At 39.0% G+C, this 17307-nt stretch overlaps 1 protein-coding gene across 2 annotated transcripts; it reads left to right on the forward strand.

Moving 5' to 3' along the window:
* Nucleotides 1-2356: 2356 nt before the first annotated feature.
* TMEM50B (transmembrane protein 50B) lies at nt 2357-17246 on the forward strand. 2 transcript variants are annotated; one of them, XM_060234310.1, is made up of 8 exons: nt 2363-2498; nt 6314-6474; nt 9019-9131; nt 11021-11088; nt 12128-12220; nt 14369-14426; nt 15534-15611; nt 16421-17246. In XM_060234310.1, exons 2-7 carry the CDS (start codon nt 6376-6378, stop codon nt 15577-15579), a joined length of 477 nt encoding a protein of 158 aa, XP_060090293.1. In that variant the 5' UTR covers nt 2363-2498; nt 6314-6375; the 3' UTR covers nt 15580-15611; nt 16421-17246. The 2 variants fall into 2 exon arrangements, with proteins under 2 accessions (XP_060090291.1, XP_060090293.1); XM_060234308.1 differs by having other exon boundaries at nt 2357-2498; nt 15534-17246.
* Nucleotides 17247-17307: the final 61 nt, after the last annotated feature.

The raw sequence follows: 17307 nt of genomic DNA on the forward strand, positions 1-17307 counted from the left end.
CAGAGTTGGAAACAACTGGTGCTTGCACAGGGGACTACCTTTACCCTTTTTTCCCCCTACCCAGTAACTTTTGCTTCTGTGTCATGAAAAGCTTCAACTGCCCATTTTGTACATGTAGCCTCTTTTAAAGGAACACAACATGTTTTTTCAGGTCTGTTGGCAACCTTAAAACTAGAGCACAAAGCCCATGTAACCTTTTATGTGCCTCATCCTAAAGAAAAAGATGGCAGCCTTGCTTAACAGCACACTGGAATAAAAGGATGTAGAGAGAAGAGAGAAAGCACAGATGACAACTGGGTACATCTTTAGAAATGACATGCACACATTTTTTCAGGGTTTTGAACAAACAGGTAATTGCACCCCCTCTCCTGACATTATGCTAAGACAAATTAAGTCTAAAGTCATCTTTCTCAAAACACATGACTACCACACTACTAATTAAAATGAAAACAGACAAAACCTCACAGATTGAAAAGTTAGTGTTCTGTTGTTTTTCTCCCTCCAAGCACTGCTAATAGATATCTTTGACAATTAGGTAACAATGTTCTTCTTTTGGGATTAGCCCCATTTTCTGTCACAAAGTACTATGGTTTGAATGCTTGTAAAATGCCACACCCCCTGAATCTTGTTTTTTTTTAAATAACACCACACACTTTTTGAATAAAAAGTAGTTGCAAAGCACTAAATGGAAGAGGTTTTATAGTTACTGGTAACATTTCTGTCACATTGTCTTATGACTAGTTTGTGGAAAGGAGCAATATCAATGAGCATAGGAAAAATGCTGTATTTATTTATTTATTCCGTAACTTATATCCCGCCCTTCCCACAAGTGGCTCAGGGCGGCTTACAACAAACAATAAAACAATAAAATCGGAACAAATTAATACATTTAAAATCAAGCATTTAAGACCTAAAAACCTTAAAATTTTACATTGTACATTAAAACTATACAGTATAATCACAAAAATCTAGAATCTAGAAAGCTACATTTGTCCAGTCAGGCGTAGGCTAACTGGAAGAGGGTTGTCTTACAGGCCCTGCGGAACTGTGTAAGATCCCGCAGGGCCCTCACCTCTTCTGGTAGCTGGTTCCACCACATAGGGGCCATTGTGGAAAAGGCCCTGTCTCTAGTTGTTTTGAGGCGCACTTCCTTGGGCCCGGGGATGGTGAGGAGATTTTGAGTCCCAGACCTCAGTACTCTCTGGGGAACGTGTGGGGAGAGACGGTCCCTCACGTAGGCAGGTCCCAGGCCATATAGTAATGTAAAGAAGTGTCTTGTCATCTTCGACAGCTGCTTCCCCCCCAGCTTCCTACAATCTGTGAAGGTTCTAGAAATAAGGATGTAAATTCTCAGAGGCATCAAAGGCAATAAACCACTAATAAAGGGGTCCCCAACCCCAGGTCCATGGACTGGTACCAGTCTGTGGCCTGTTAGCAACCTGGCCATGAGTTGTATAATTATTTCATTATATATTACAATGTAGTAGTAGTAATAAATAATAATACTACATTGGATTTATATCCTGCCCTCCACTCTGAATCTCAGAGTGGCTCACAATCTCCTTCATCTTCCTCCCCCACAACAGACACCCTGTGAGGTGGGTGGGGCTGAGAGAGCTCTCCCCAGACGCTGCCTTTTCAAGGACAACTCCTATGAGAGCTATGGCTGACCCAAAGCCATTCCAGCAGCTGCAAGTGGAGGAGTGGGAAATCAAACCCGGTTCTCCCAGATAAGAGTTCACACATTTAACCACCATACCAAAATAAAGTACACTATTGTATCATCCCGAAAACATCTCCTCCCCAGATCCGTGGAAAAATTGTCTTTCACAAAATCGGTGCCTGGTGCCAAAAAGGTTGGGGACTGCTGCACTAAAGAAAGCACAAGCCAGGAAGAATGGTAGAAACACTGGGAAAGAGAACCAACGTGTTCTTCATTTAAAATATGATTATCAGTGTGTCATGATGTGACTTAAACAGGTGCGGAGTACTAGAAAACCCTGGCCTTAAGAGTGGCTCTTAAAAAACACTGAAGTCTTTACAACATGTAATGTATGCCAAAGGTACATGGAATTATTTTGTTAATCTAATACAAGCAAATACGATTATTTTGATTTGCAAAAACTCAGGAGCCCATGCTTGCAATCACCTAACAGATTGCTCCCCCCCCCCCCTTTACGCCGCACCCCGAAGACGGGGCAGCCGAACGCACATGAACCCTTGTGAACAAACAACTGACAGAAGTCGCGAGGAGCGCAGCCCCATGACGCTTTCGTGACGCCTTGCGCCTTCTAAGCCAAGCCCCGCTAACCGCCCAATCAGCTGGCTAAGCCAAGCCCCGCTAACCGCCCAAGTGGCAGCCCTTTCCTCCATGGTGACGCTCTGCGCTGGATGCCGACTGGTCAGAAACCCTGTCACTCCCTCTCATACCGCTCGGTGGCGGAGGCTGCCAGCCAGCCAGCTTGAGACAGTGGATGGAGCAGGAGAGATCGTTCCAGGTGAGGGGGCTGGGAGAGGCAGGCGCTGTTTCACTCTCCTTTCGGGTTGGGTCCTGAAGGAGCTTGTGTTTGGGTGCCGATAAACATTTATTCATGTTCATTTTGCCGGGTGTGTGTGTGTGTGTGAGTTGCTTTGTGCTTGTGAAAAATTGTGAGGTGATTTTCCGGGGGCGGGGTGTGTTGGCCTCGAGGGCCGTCCCGTCCATTATCTCGAGCTGCTGGACTCTCTCTTCCCCTCCCCTGAGTCTGAGCATCAGCGGGAGGTGTCATGTTTCTCATTCAGGTTGCCTCTTGGTGGGGGAGAAGGGCACTTCCTCCTCTTGCTGATAGTGGTGCTGGGAGAGGCTTTATACCCTGGTCTTCCTGTTGCTTAAGGGACTGTACAAGGGCAAGGACGGCTTTTAGCGGGGCAGTTATGCTGCTCTGCCCTTAGAGAGGTGAAGCCAAGTCATGGGATGACCACTGTTGTGGAAATACTGGGGCTTGCGAGTGCATCCTTCGCCTTAATTCCACACACAGCAATTGGTTGCACCCTTCTGCATTTTTTTTAATCTAGTGAAACCGGTTCCACTTGTGGGACTACGTACCGTGCTCGGAGACTGACTGAACTTTTATCTGGGAGCAGGCAAATATTATTTTCTCAGTGGAGCCTCAGCAGTATGCAGCAACATTTATTAAATCCTTAATAAAAGATTTCAAAGTTATAAAATTGTATTCTGTAAAGGATATAGTTGCTACTGGAGCATCTTCTTTTAGTCTGTGCTGCACTAGTCAAATGTAGAGGTTGTGTATTTTGCTTGTACTGAGGTGAACCTGGTCCCCACCATGCATATTGTTTCTTAGTGTTACTTCTTTCTAGAACTGGAAGGTACCTTTTACTTGCTTTTCGTTTAGTTTCTGTTCCTAAACCCGGGATCTGTGATTCTCAACAGTTCAGCCGCTGTTCTTTGTCTTGTTAATACTGGGAAGGCTTGGGGAGGTGCTTGTCCTCTCAAGCCTCTCTAGGTCAGAGTCCTGTGACATTTTCCTTAAGGAATTTGTAACTGATATGGAGCATATATCTGTATGCACTGATCACTGATCACTCATGAATGGATCTGTCACTGATCATAGGTTTTTTGGGGGGTTTTTTAATTGATGAGACCCATCATGATTTGTTTACCTTCTGGGATCTGAGCAATGAGCCTCCCCTAGAAAATGGCACATACATTGTGGTATGTGTTAAAAGACTGCTGAAAGTAAAAACAGTTAATTTTTCATTTTGCTCTGAGCATTCAAGTACTTTCTGGCATATGATGGACAGTTTCATTATAAAGAGTGCTTGTGTCAACTTAAAAATGTTTTCATTTAGCCATATTAATCCACAGTAGAATGGTTAGATTCAAGTCCAGTAGCAGTTTAGAGACCAACAAGATTTTCAGGGTTATGGTTATAACTTATTCTATTAAATGTTAACAAAAGCTACAAAGCATAACTTTCTAAATTATTCTGAGAATCATAGAATGTCTCGTCTGTGCCTCAACTTGCTGTCAGCAGTGGTGACACAGGGTCCAGAGGCTGCAAGAGACGTCTGTAGCCACTTTGATTTAATAAGAGCATGTGTGAGTTGGTAAAAAAGAGAGATTATGAGGTAAGAGGAAACATGTACAGTGAGTGAACTGTGATGGCTCAACAATATTGATTCTCTGTAGTTTTCAAATACTACCTAACTGGTGTTGCTGCTTCTGTTATTGCATTATAGTGTTTCTTGTACATAGGTTTTGACCTTTAAAGCCCTATGCAGACTAGGACCAACATATCTACAGGACTGTCTCTCCCACTGTGTCTTTCAAAGGGGTTTATTCTCTTCAGATTCACATTTGCTAGTGATCCTGGGCCCAAAAGAAGCCTGCCTGGCCTCACAGCCAGAGCTTTTTCAGTTCTTGCAGCGGCCTAGTGAAATACTCTCACAAGCGAGATCTAGGTCTTGCAAAACTTAATGCAATTCTGCAGAGCCTGTAAAATGGAAATTTCGCCAGGCCTATGGTTGAGGCAGTAGTAAACCATATACACTGGCCTCCCATGCCTTGTTCCATCTACTGTGGCTTGCATGTATTATTCCATCTATGGCACACATAGATAGGATTGGGACTCAACACTGTACTACAGTGTTAGTATTAATCAGTTATCTGGCGCTGTAGGTTTTAATGACTGTATCATGTTTTTATATTTTATTTATGGTAAATTGATGTTTTTAGTTGTTGCACCCTGCTCTGAGCCTGCTGTGCAGGGAGAGCGAGTTAAAAATAAAATAAAATCAATAAATATTCTTTCCAGTAGCCTCATTATGAATTTAGCACTCTTGCTCCTGTAATCCAATGTTTGGTAATGGCTTGATTATATGGTAGATGTTTTGACCATGCTCATTAGCTCCAAAAAAAGTTTGACTGTTTGCTTTAAAACTTCATTTGTGCAGTTTCGTTAGGTTCATGTAGGAGGCTTGCTATAGATAGTGTTGCAGGCTTTCTAGTTTGTCCTGTTCTGATTCTGTTTGTCCTGTTCTGATTCTGTTTGTCCTAGTTTGTCCTGTTCTGATTCTGTTTAAAGTACTGGGAACATAAACTATTAAGAAAAAAAGCAAATTACTATTGCTACAACTTTTGGATTTTTAGATCATCCACTTACTACCAGCATGGCTTCTCCTATGTTCTTATTTTTTTTTCTGGTATGGTTATGACCCTAGGTTATTCCACATGTTGTCTAAAGACACTGATATTAATTTTTGCTATCTCAAAAGTCTTTCTGAAACTTCATTTCAGTTTTTTCATGTATTGAATTATGTTTGTATTACTTCAATATTGTAAATATCAAATCTATCCAAATCTATATATTGTATCATTTTAGTTGGACTTTGGGGTCCATTTTTAAAGAGAATGCTTTCTAATTTAGTTCATACAAACAGATTATAGAACCTTACATCTATGTCATAACATTTCACATATGATGGAGAAATCTGGTCTGTTCATTTTTACAAGATACTATGTATACATACGAATAATATATAAAAACATAGAAACAAAATTATTTGCTGTAGTTTTCTGGACATTCGTAGCCACAGCTGGGACTGAAAAGCAGGTTTCTACTGTTGTTCTGATGTCATATGGTTTATTTAGTTTATTTCTGATTCAAGATGTTTAAAGTGAAGTGATATATGTAATTACAGAATGTAATAGCTCAGTCCTAAATTATTGTTAGGGTTTGAAGAATCTTTCGGGCTCAAGTGCCGTGTTCTACTGGAGAAAGTTTTCCTTCCAGACGTTTCGTTCTCAGCTGCGGAGAACATCCTAAATTATTCCTTTAATGTTTTGCCTTTGCATATTCCAGCTGTTCTCAACATCTAGGTGTAAGTGACTATTTTAATTTATCTGATCCTGCAAGGAGCAAAAACTATTATAGTATAAGTGTGAGCTATGAACCAGGAAATCCTGGATTCAGATCTCATGTCATTTGTGAATGCACTAGTGGCCTTGGGCAAGGTATTTGCAAAATACTGAGAGGCAGCATGGTCTATTAGAGTGCCAGACAAATTGCCCACTGCTGTTTGTCCAGTAAGTGAAAATACATAGGTTCACATATTGTATCCTAATAACTAATCTCCTGGGTCGTGTCTGATTTGGCCTTGAACAAAAAACTATGTTCTTAAGGAACATCAGGATTACAGTCTAATGGGTAATCCGGTTAAGATAGAGTTTTAAAGTGATTTTTTTACTGAACACATAACATAAAAATAATCCTGTTGATGATACTCTTTGAATCCCCCCCCCCTCTTTTCTTAGGACTTGGACGCTTGTGAAAATCTGATGTAAACACTGTTAAAGAAACAAAATACAGCATTGAAATGGCAGGCTTCCTAGACAATTTCCGATGGCCTGAATGTGAGTGTATTGATTGGAGTGAAAGAAGAAATACAGTTGCTTCTGTAGTAGCAGGCATTCTGGTAAGACCAATAAAATCTGTCAGATCAGTTAGTTATAAATCACAGTTTCATCCCTATCATGCATTTTAACTCCTTGCAAATTATTAATGTCTGGCAAGCTTCCACTTATATAAAAGCTTATAACATCTCTTTAGATAGTGAAGTTAGTCACGCAAATTGTTGCCTTGGCCCACGTACTAAGTGCAATGAGACATGACTGTGTTGGCCCAGAAACATATACTGGATGGACATATGCTTAAAGATAAGCTCATAAGATAACCAGCTAGAACAGGGGTGTCAAACTCATTTGTTATGAGGGACAGCTGGATCTGACATAAATGAGACCTTATTGGGCCGGCCATGTGTATCATAAAATGCAATGCCAGGTAGCAGAGATAAAACTTTATAAACAAACACAATTAAATATTTTTTCAACAAAGCTTTAAATAAGACATGCTTAAAAGTTTAGCTCCCTTGTAATGTTTTATTTAACAATCTCAGATAACTTAAGGAAGCATGAGAGAGGGAGAAGGAAACAGACTTGCTTGAGGGCCTGAATGGAGCCCTTCAGGAACCTGTTTCGTCCCTTTGGCTGCATGTTTGAGCTAGAAGTTCAAGTGGCCCAGAGTTCCAATAGAAGAATGCATTTAAAGTTAAACTGGAAAATGTTGCCACTAACAAGTGGGAAGTTCTCACAAATAATAAAAAATGTCCACATCACAGGTTCTGTGATGGATTATACAACTGAGATAAGAAATGACTCTGACAACACAAATATAAGAAATACAAATCATGATCCATGTGCAAGATGACTGATATATATTTATGGCATGTTCTGCCATCTTGAGATTGACCTCTTCAGCTGCCAGAAACTTTGTTGTGCTAATACTTATCTTTGAGTGGTATGAACAGTTGAGGAAGCTGTTAAGTTTCTTCTCTTGAAAACTTGAAGTCATCAAGAGCTCTGAGACCACATGTTCACTTGATCAGCATAATGCCATGATAGTTCAGTGCTATTCCAGGGATATTTGATAAAAGTGCCAAAAATGGTGATTGCTTTCTTGAAATGAGTGTTTAATTCTTAAGTGACACATGGAGTTACCATGGATTTGGATAAAGGCCTTTATATTTCAGCTTGGATCCTGGAAATAAGTTCTCTCTGCTCAACAGTCTCTCCTGAAGAGTGTGCTTCCACTTCTGTTAAAATTTCTGTTTGTACAGGGGTCAATGAAAACCATTGACCTTGTGCAAATGGAAGTTTTAGTGAAAGAGGAAGCACATTCCACAGCAGAGGCTAGCTAGTACATCAAGAACTAATTGAAAGAACTCAGGCCTACTACTCTGCTCATCAAAGTTTGGAACCTTCCTCCAATTTTAAGTGGTTGTTCCACAGGTGGTAAAAAGCTTTGCTGAGCTTAGTAGTAGTAGTATACAGGTAAGCATAATTCAAGAGAATTATTGTTTAGGATGACAAAAGGCTGTTATGAGAACCTTTTTTAAAAAGTATGTGTGTGCTTGCATGCCTGGAAGTTGTGGTGACTTCTGGCGACCTCTAGTGGGGCTAGGAGGTTTTTCAGAGAAGTGGCTCATATTGCCTGCATCTGCATCCCAGCCCTGGTATTTCTTGATGGTCTCCCAAGTACTTACCAGGTTGGCCCTACATAGCTTCCAAGATCTGATGAGATTGGGCTTCCCTGGACTATCTAGGACTGGGCCAATTGTTATGAGAATCTTGTTCCTTTATTCTGGCTGTAAAAATATTAATAATCAACAAGGATATGAGAAGTAGGTAAAAAGATTTTTAAAATCTTGTGGTTTTTGTCTTGCCATTGAAAGGGTCTATTTGCATAAAACTTAAAGGGGGCAGCAAAATAATAACCTGATTAGAGCAAAATAGATATATCCTGATGAGAAGGCTGGAATGATGTCAAAAAGGGCAGATAATGATTTGCACTTTATTTCTTATATTTGCAGCTACTTCTTCTGTCCTGCATCTGTGTGTATTTAGCCTTTTTAACGGTAGATCTCCTGAATCACATCCCATTTGGCTCTTAAATGAAATTTCAGGAGAGGAGGAGAGATGAGTTGAGAAGTCATGAACATGCTTTGTTGCACTTTTGCTTCCACTTTTGAGCTCATCCATAATAAGTCACTCTTGCAGTTCTGTCTTGGGGGCATCTGTTTCACAAATATACAGTATATTTACTGGTAATATCTAGTCCAGGGGTGGCCAATGGTAGCTCTCCAGATGTTTTTTGCCTACAACTCCCATCAACCCCAGCCATTGGCCATGCTGGCTGGAGCTGATGGGAGTTGTGGGCAAAAAACATCTGGAGAGCTACCGTTGGCCACCCCTGATCTAGTCTTTTAACCTTTTTGACCTCCAGTAATGCCAGAAAGGCTGGAAGAATTTCCTAGGTCCGATCATAGAATATATGCTTAGCAGATTTCTATTGTGGGATTGAGAGGGTGGAACCCAAAACTTAACAGGGTGAAGACGTGGGAATGATGTAGGTGGCCTCTGTGTAGATTTCTAATATGGCATAATGGGCACTTGTCTTGTAGTTTTTTACAGGTTGGTGGATAATGATAGATGCAGCTGTAGTTTATCATAAGCCCGAAGAGATGAACCATGCATTCCATACTTGTGGGGTATTTTCCACATTAGCTTTTTTCATGTAAGTACATGTGAATAGATGCCATACTTCAGAATAGCAGTTGTTTGTAAATTGTCTGAAATAGCAAATTTGGGGCACCTTCAAGACTAACAGCTTTTTTATTTGAGCCTGAGCTTTCATGTGTCTGAGGTACATAATCTTTTTGGCCAAAGTGCCCCAAACCCCATAATATCTACCTGTGAAAATATTGCTGTGAAGAGACAAGGATTGTCCTTGGCCAAATGCTCTGGGAGCAAACTGAGCTCCAGTCATATTGCCAGGGCCTCCAGTGTTTGCCTTGATCCCTTGGGAAAGAGCTGGCCCTGTATGCTGATCAAAATGGTCTGGTGTGCTACTATTCGACAAGTATGGTGGGGTTGCCTGGCTCTGCTCTAGTTCATGAAATCTTGTGGAGGGATAAAAACTTGATAGTTTTGAAGGCATTGGATATATACTGTTAGGCTTATTTTGCCACTTGAAAACTGGGGTGGAATAATGAAAAATACAGTTAACTTACCTAATGATGTAAGTATGACATAATAGTGTCATTATTTCATTATCAGTCATGTAACCACTTTTATGGAAGTTTTTTTATTTGAAAGTAAAGATAAATAATTGCAACAGGAATCTGCTATAATTTGAGCGAGTGCATATGAATTTTTGTGCTGTTTATTACACTCATAAAGAATGAGTTAAGTGGAATAAAAATAAACGTAATGGAATTTTAAATTATTGCTTTAAATAATTTATTTAAATAGCTTATGTATTGTATAAGAAGCCTGACTTTTCATTAAACCCAGATTGACTTAGTTATTGCATTTGGGGAGCTAATTAAATGCTAGGAGGTAACATTGAGGGGAGGTCTTGACCTCTTTATTGATCCTCCAGGGCAACTGGTTTGACTGCTATGATAGATCCAGCAGGGCTCTGTTTAGGATTTACCTCATACATACTCTGCTTTTCTCCTCTATGGCCACTCAGACTGGCTTACAACATTCTCCTCTTCTCCATTTTATCCTAACAACATCCCTGTGAAATAAATTAGGCTGAGAGAGAATTCTTATTTATACATGTTAATGTTTAAAAGGAAAAACCTCCTCTATGAATCCCAAACAAGCTGTAATTTCATAATGTAAAATCTAAAATAATAATTGGTCTTCAAAGCATTCATCATCCCAATGGGCTGTTAGGCATGCAGGATTTTGAATAAATGGCTTACAGTTTGACAAACATCCTTGGTCTGCTTGCTTATTCTGCATGATTAAGGCAGGATTTTTTGACCTAAACAACTGTGAACCCCATGAAAATTTAACAATCAATTATTAGTAGTATTTCCCATAACATTGGAAGCTGCCTTATACTGAATCAGGCCATTGGTCCATCAAGGTCAGTATTGTCTTTTCAGAATGGCAACAGTTCTCCAGGATCTCAGGCAGAGGTCTTTCACATCACCTGCTGCCTGATCTTTGCAGCTGGAGAATGAACCTGGCACCTTCTGCATGCCAAATATGTGCTATACCAGTGACCCACAGCATTTCCCTTATAATTATCTCTTTCTGGTTATTTTTGCTATATTACTTCAATAAACATTTAATCATCTCTTCAAAATCTCACATTTTTACAGTCTCATAAATATTTTATTTAGATTTTTGTTACGTTTTAGTTAGTATCTTAACCTAAAATGTAAAAAGTCCAAAATTTTTAGAAATCATATTGCAACACTTACAGTACTTTTGTAAATGGAGTTTAGTTCTTCAAATTATACCTTGCAGTCTTCATTGATTATTTAATAAATCTGTTTCAGATTGTAAATAATGCAGTACAGATGGCTTAAAGGATTTTATAAACCTTTTTAACTAAAGAGCAATGCAAGAGATTGCCATAAAGCTTTTTTTTTAATCCTGTTCCAGGATAAATGCTGTATCAAATGCTCAGGTGAGAGGTGACAGTTACAGTGATGGATGCTTAGGAAGAACAGGTAAAGCTGCTCCTGTTTATCTGAATAAGTTGTGCATATAATCACAATTGGTGCTTTCCCAGCAAAGAACTGTTTAGATGGATCATAGCAAATCTGCTGTTGCAGTACATAATATTTTCCAGGTGGTGTTTGTAGATGGGATGGTGTTAGAATCTCTTCATACGAGGAGGTGTTAAACATTGCTAATTATTTTTAGGCTAGCTAACTTTGTGAAAACAAACACGATAACTCTGAAATCTTACCAAATGGGGGTGAAAGCTTTGCTGGTGAACCTACTTGGTGTATAACAATTTTTTCTTCCCTTCCTCCATGTGGTTCAGGGTAGTATATGTAGGGTTTTTCCTAGTTTATTCTTAACAACAATCCTGTGAAGCAGGATAGATTGAAAGATGGTGACACACCGGAAGTGAAGAATTTGTTCATCCAAATTGAATGATCTTCCTACTGTGCCACACTGGCAATGCCAGTATAGTGTTTGTTAATATCTACCTCATAGTTCCTACAAAGTCTTAGATATTTCAAGTTTAGAAAAATTTAGACTGAGGCATATTTCCCTGAGAAGTACATTCCAGTGTTCCTGCATAATGTTACAGTTCATTTTCCTGGAATTTTTCATGAATCGTTGATTTGGTGTTTGGAAGTACAGTATCACTTATAGATGTGTCCTGATCTGACCTATTGTGATGAAAGGTAGTCCTGATGTTTTCAGTGGATACTGAAATACAGTTAGTGATGCTGCTTTGTAGTGGCCTCCTCTTACTGACTTGGATACTAAGAACTATGATTAGAACACATAATGATCTTTGCTGCTTTCCCCTGTCCACTGGAGTTGCCACTGAGGGACAAAGGATACTTGGGAATGGCATTAGATGTACATGCAGCTCTAGCTGGAATCTCCTGCCCCTGTCTGAAACCCTCCCATCCCATGCTATTCTTAAAGGTCTGCTAGTTCAGGCCCCCTCTGGAAACTCAAGAGGAAAGGGAAGGCATCAACATTTTGTGAATGAGTATCTCAGTTCCTGACATGTTTTTCTTGTAGGTGCTCGTGTTTGGCTCTTCATTGGCTTTATGTTGATGTTTGGCTCACTTATTGCTTCCATGTGGATCCTTTTTGGAGCATATGTTACCCAAAGTAAGTTTTATCCCTTGTCGTTTATCCCTTGGACACAATCAGACTGGGCTACTAGTGGAAGAACCAAGTTTAAATTCCTCTCTACAGCAGTCTAATTCTAGCTGTGTGATTAGTCTAGTCAGGACAAAATAAGGCAAACCGTGAATGCTGCCTTGAGGTCCTTGGAGGATGGGCAGGATAAAAATCCCCAAAATGACATTTTTCTTAGTTAATTTTAAGTGCATTCTTAATTTGAATTCCATGGAAGATATTTAAATTTGCTGAAATCGCTCACTGGAAAGCATGATACTTACAAGTACTTAGAATGAAAAATATTGTTTTTAATCCTTACTAGTACCTTCCCATTAGAAATTGCCCCAAGCAGTATAGTATTCTGGGTAACAACAATAACAACAAAAACAGATGCAATATAAACTAGTGATTAAAAAAAGGAAAAGGTAAAGGTAGTCCCCTGTGCAAGCACCAGTTGTTTTAGACTCTGGGGTGACGTTGCTTTCACAACATTTTCATGGCAGGCTTTTTATGGGATGGTTTGCCATTGCCTTCCCCAGTCATTTACACTTTTCCCTCAGCAAGCTGGGAATTCATTTACTGACCTCGGAAGAATGGAAGGCTGAGTCAACCTGGAGCTGGCTACCTGGACCAGCTTCCGCTGGGATTGAAATCAGGTTGTGAGCAGAGGGCTTAAACTGCAGTACTGCAGCTTTACCACTCTGCACCATGGGGCTCTTAAACCAGTGATAGCATAGCTTAAACAAAAGTAGTTGATACCAAACAAGAATAATGTAAACAGTAGATTTGAGTGGGATAAGGGGCTCTCTAAGGTATATGGAACCTCAGGGAAAGTTGGGCTTTAAAAGTAATAACCAGCTCTTCAGTTGAGCTTGGAAGATAAAAGTAGCCATCATAGTAATGCCAGATACAATGATGTTCTTTTAACAATAGCCATGTTGTGTAACTGTGCATCATCTGGACCATCTATAAAGGCAATCTCATGTACAATGTATTACAAAAATCCATTCCCGAGAATGCCAGCGTTGAACTACTGTGGTTAAGTCCTGCTTATCAAGGTCTGAGAAACCCTGGAATTCCTTGCCAACTGAGATTTTGCAAGACCTTGTAAGATCTCATTCCCCATTTTGAATTGCCAGCGCAATCCCTTCACCATGCATTTAGTTATGAGATAGTGGATTTAGTGCCCACTTCCAGGTATTGAGCGTCAGGCTGGTGGCCTGATAATTGTCGGAAGGCACTTGATCCTAAATGCATAAGGCAAAATTGGGGAGTCAGTTTTCTCGCGGAGGTGGGGTGTAAGAATCAAAGCCATGGGGAGGAGTGCAGGGCTTGGTGGAAGTATATTTTCCTTCTCTTGTGGATACCATGCTTTGTCATCTACTGTAGTTGTGATTCAATTTCTTTGGCAAATTCTGTAGTTATTACACAGTGCATAATTTTCTTCCACTATCTTGCAACTAAAGAGATACTGAGTGATTGGAAATCATATGCTGACAGCACAAATGCTTTAAGAACATACTTTTATCACTCTGGTTCTGTATTCACATTTGAATCTTCATTGATTCTACCAAATTGCTAGGTAAACATGGTTAGGATTACAGCCCACTGTTTTTACTGCACAAGTTGATAAGTCTGTTATCAAACAACTACCATACTGTTAATGAGTTACTGGGCATAACCTCCCAGAAATATTCTCTGACAAATCTGTGCTTGACTATTCCCTTTGTATTTTTAGCTAATTGATGTCTGGGGCCTTATTCAGATACTACTCTCCTGGAAGTAATCTTGGCCTGGGCCTTTGCATACCTTCCCATGTTCATGGAGTGTAGCAAGGAAATATACTCTCCCACATTTTTTAGTTTTCTTGAACTTATGATCTCCTCTCCCACTGTTATCTGGGGGATGTTACAACGTATGATATAGCAGTGTTCTCTTGACTTTCTCTGTGCAGGGAAAGAGTAAAAGGTGAACAGAGATCTGAATAGATCTGAACAGAGTCTGGATATTTGATTGCTTCCTTCTCCCCAGACAGTGTGGCAGCAATCATTTTCATTCCCTATCATTTTTTAAAAAAAATGCCATTTCTAGACATTTCTTATGGAGAAGATCTGAACATGTGTCTTTGCTTTGTAGATATTAATGTCTATCCAGGATTAGCAGTGTTTTTCCAAAATGCATTGATATTTTTTAGGTAAGTAACACATCTCAAGGTTGGGTGATCATGCTGATAGTGCAAATGTCTAAAGCTTGTTAAATTCTAGGCTCAATTCACATGAAACTGTGGCTTAATTAAACTATGATTGATGTGATCCTCTGAACATAGGCCACTCTGCTATTTATATTTAAGAACGGAAGGCATCATTATGTGAAACTGTTGTTTGTAGTGGGTATATAAATTGCAGATAGTCTTAACTATGATCCAGCATGTTATTCTGATTTCACAAACTTAATCTAAAATCATGGTTTCACTTATGTTTGAACTGAGCCTTCAGTCAGTTTGACAGTGATGTAAAAAATAAAACCAAATGCATTTTCAGTCCAGTAATAAAAAAATATTATTCCCTGTATGCACTTGAGGAGGTCAAGAATATACTCACAACTATCTCAGAACTTTGGAAAAGCATCATGTTGTCTGTAAGCACCATCATCCAGAAGAGCATGATAGTCATTCTACCTGAGGCTGTTAATAGTAATGTATATACAGAATTTTGTAAAGTTGAGAAGTTCTTGAAATAACTTACAAGGAATTAATAAATAAAACAATATTTATAATATGAAGGAAAATTGTTTTGTAGCCCTAACAAAGATATCTGAGTTTAAGGGACTAAGTGCCTGTAGTATTTTGTAATCTATTAACTCTTCAAGCATGGCTACCTGAACAAAAATCTGTGCAAACTAATAACTTGGATCAAACACACAAAACAAAGGATAGTCCTGTGCATAGGCTGTGAGCCTGAGATCTATGCTTTCAACTATGTGTTGCTCTTGTTTGTTTAAATGTTGAACAGAAACTTGTGAGGTTGGTCCTCACTTCAAAGCAACCCAGTTTGCTTGACTATCTCAGCTAATTAAAGCCGTTCACAGTAATGTCTAAAAAAATGTCACAGTGAAATAGTAAAGGTTTTTTAAAGACTGATGGGGGGGGGGCGTGCCAAAACAAAAGAAAATAGCAAGCAGCTTTCTGTTTAGAGCCTTGATTCTGTGTCCTGAATTTGGAGCTGGCACAGACAGTTGGCAGAGGTAAAACAGAGACAGGAAAAAAGAATCCCCTTACATGTCTAAACTTTTACCTTTACAGTACTCTAATCTACAAATTTGGAAGAACAGAAGAATTGTGGGGCTAATACATTATTCCCTCTGCTACTTTATGAGTCCTGTATGTACATATAACTTGCATTTTTGGCTGTTTTAAATTTTGCCAAAGTCATAGATGTCACATTATGCATTTTATATGTTTTCTTTTTTGAAAAGTTTAAGATTTAAATATTCTGTTTAGAAATTGCTGTATTTAGCTATTTTTTCATAAAACTGATTTGTGAATATGTACATATCTGTATATAGATATATAAAAATTAATGTTAACCTTCCATCACACTTCGCAGACTTTTCTGCTTTGGTAAATGGATAATGTGTTAAAGTAAATTAGATCAAGAAATTCGTCCTGCTTGTACCAGCGAGCTGTAGTAGCTTCTCTTACATTATACTAGCTGAGGGATAACATTTTTGAAATAAATGGTTTATCTAGAATATAAGATTCAGCAAGTTACCTTAAGGCAACCATTTTTATAATGCATGACATACAAGATCTAGGTTTGTATACTCTTCGAAAAGGTGGTGTAACACCTGCAAATTCCACCTAGTACTAATTTCCCAAGTACTAGGACTATACTATACCAACGCCAAAAAAACCAAGTCTGCAGAACAATGGCATGAAATGTGTATGAAAACTTATGTAGCAAAAGGTTCCTTTTAAAATCTGAAACCCTTACTAGCACAGCATGTCTTACTGGGGTAGGCCAGTTCTCTCAGTCTGTATATACGGATAAATGTTTAGGTCTGAAGCATTAAAGGGATAGTGAGAGACAATAGTATCCCTCAGTCTAAATGTTAAGCGTGATTAGATCTCGGCATGAAATTCAGAAGGGCAAATAATAAAAACCTCATCAATACTTCTCTCTCTTTTAGAGGCCTGTTCACCTATACCTCTCCTTCACACATGACAATACTGTGAACAGGCTTAAAGCTCAGTGGCAACATCCTAAGGAAGAAAGAGGGCATTCAGATAATCATAAGGTCTTTTCAAAAGTGCATCTATTTATGAAATATGCAAAGGAAATCTCATTGTACAAATCACATGATCTCCTGCTCTGGATGTTGTTTTTTGTATGTTGTAAGGAAGAAGTGTATATGAAATAAATTTTAGGATACACTAGGTTTTAAACAAAAATGGAGTTGGGAGAAACTATTTTTTTAAATCTCTTGCTGCATGATTTTCATTTTCAAGAATTTTATTCATACCAGTTAGTGAGGCAAATATGTATACACTGTCATAAACCAGGGGCAGCTGTATTTGTGCCCATCCAAACTTGAATAACGGTTTTATTTGCATAATGTAATGGCATGTGGTTCTCTATCTATTTGAAATACTCTGACAGGAAAAGACTACAGGGGAATGATGACAGTAAGCCTGCCCAGTCCGAGTTGATCATTGGGGAGCTAACTAAGGACTTATTCTGAGCCTTCTGTTTCCTATACATCTTCTCTACAGGCATGCCCAATTGAGTGGTGGTCATTTTTAAAACCAGTTTCGGCTGCAGAGCCTTTAGTGGATAAACTATGAAGCAAATACTTAAGCTGAGAGTTGTCCTGTTACCTCACTCTTGTTTTGTACCTGTTCTCTCCATCAAGATATCACTTTAATCTATGATATAATACTTAATTTGGTCTAACTTGGTTGTTCACAGTAATTTAAATCTAATAAAGACTGATAACGTATTGTTTTAAAAATAAATATTGGGTCAATTTGTTCATATATATGTAATAAGGAAATTACAATCATTTTACAAAAACCC

The sequence above is a fragment of the Heteronotia binoei genome, chromosome 3, assembly GCF_032191835.1.
Source record: "Heteronotia binoei isolate CCM8104 ecotype False Entrance Well chromosome 3, APGP_CSIRO_Hbin_v1, whole genome shotgun sequence".
In the NCBI taxonomy this organism is placed as follows: domain Eukaryota; kingdom Metazoa; phylum Chordata; class Lepidosauria; order Squamata; family Gekkonidae; genus Heteronotia; species Heteronotia binoei.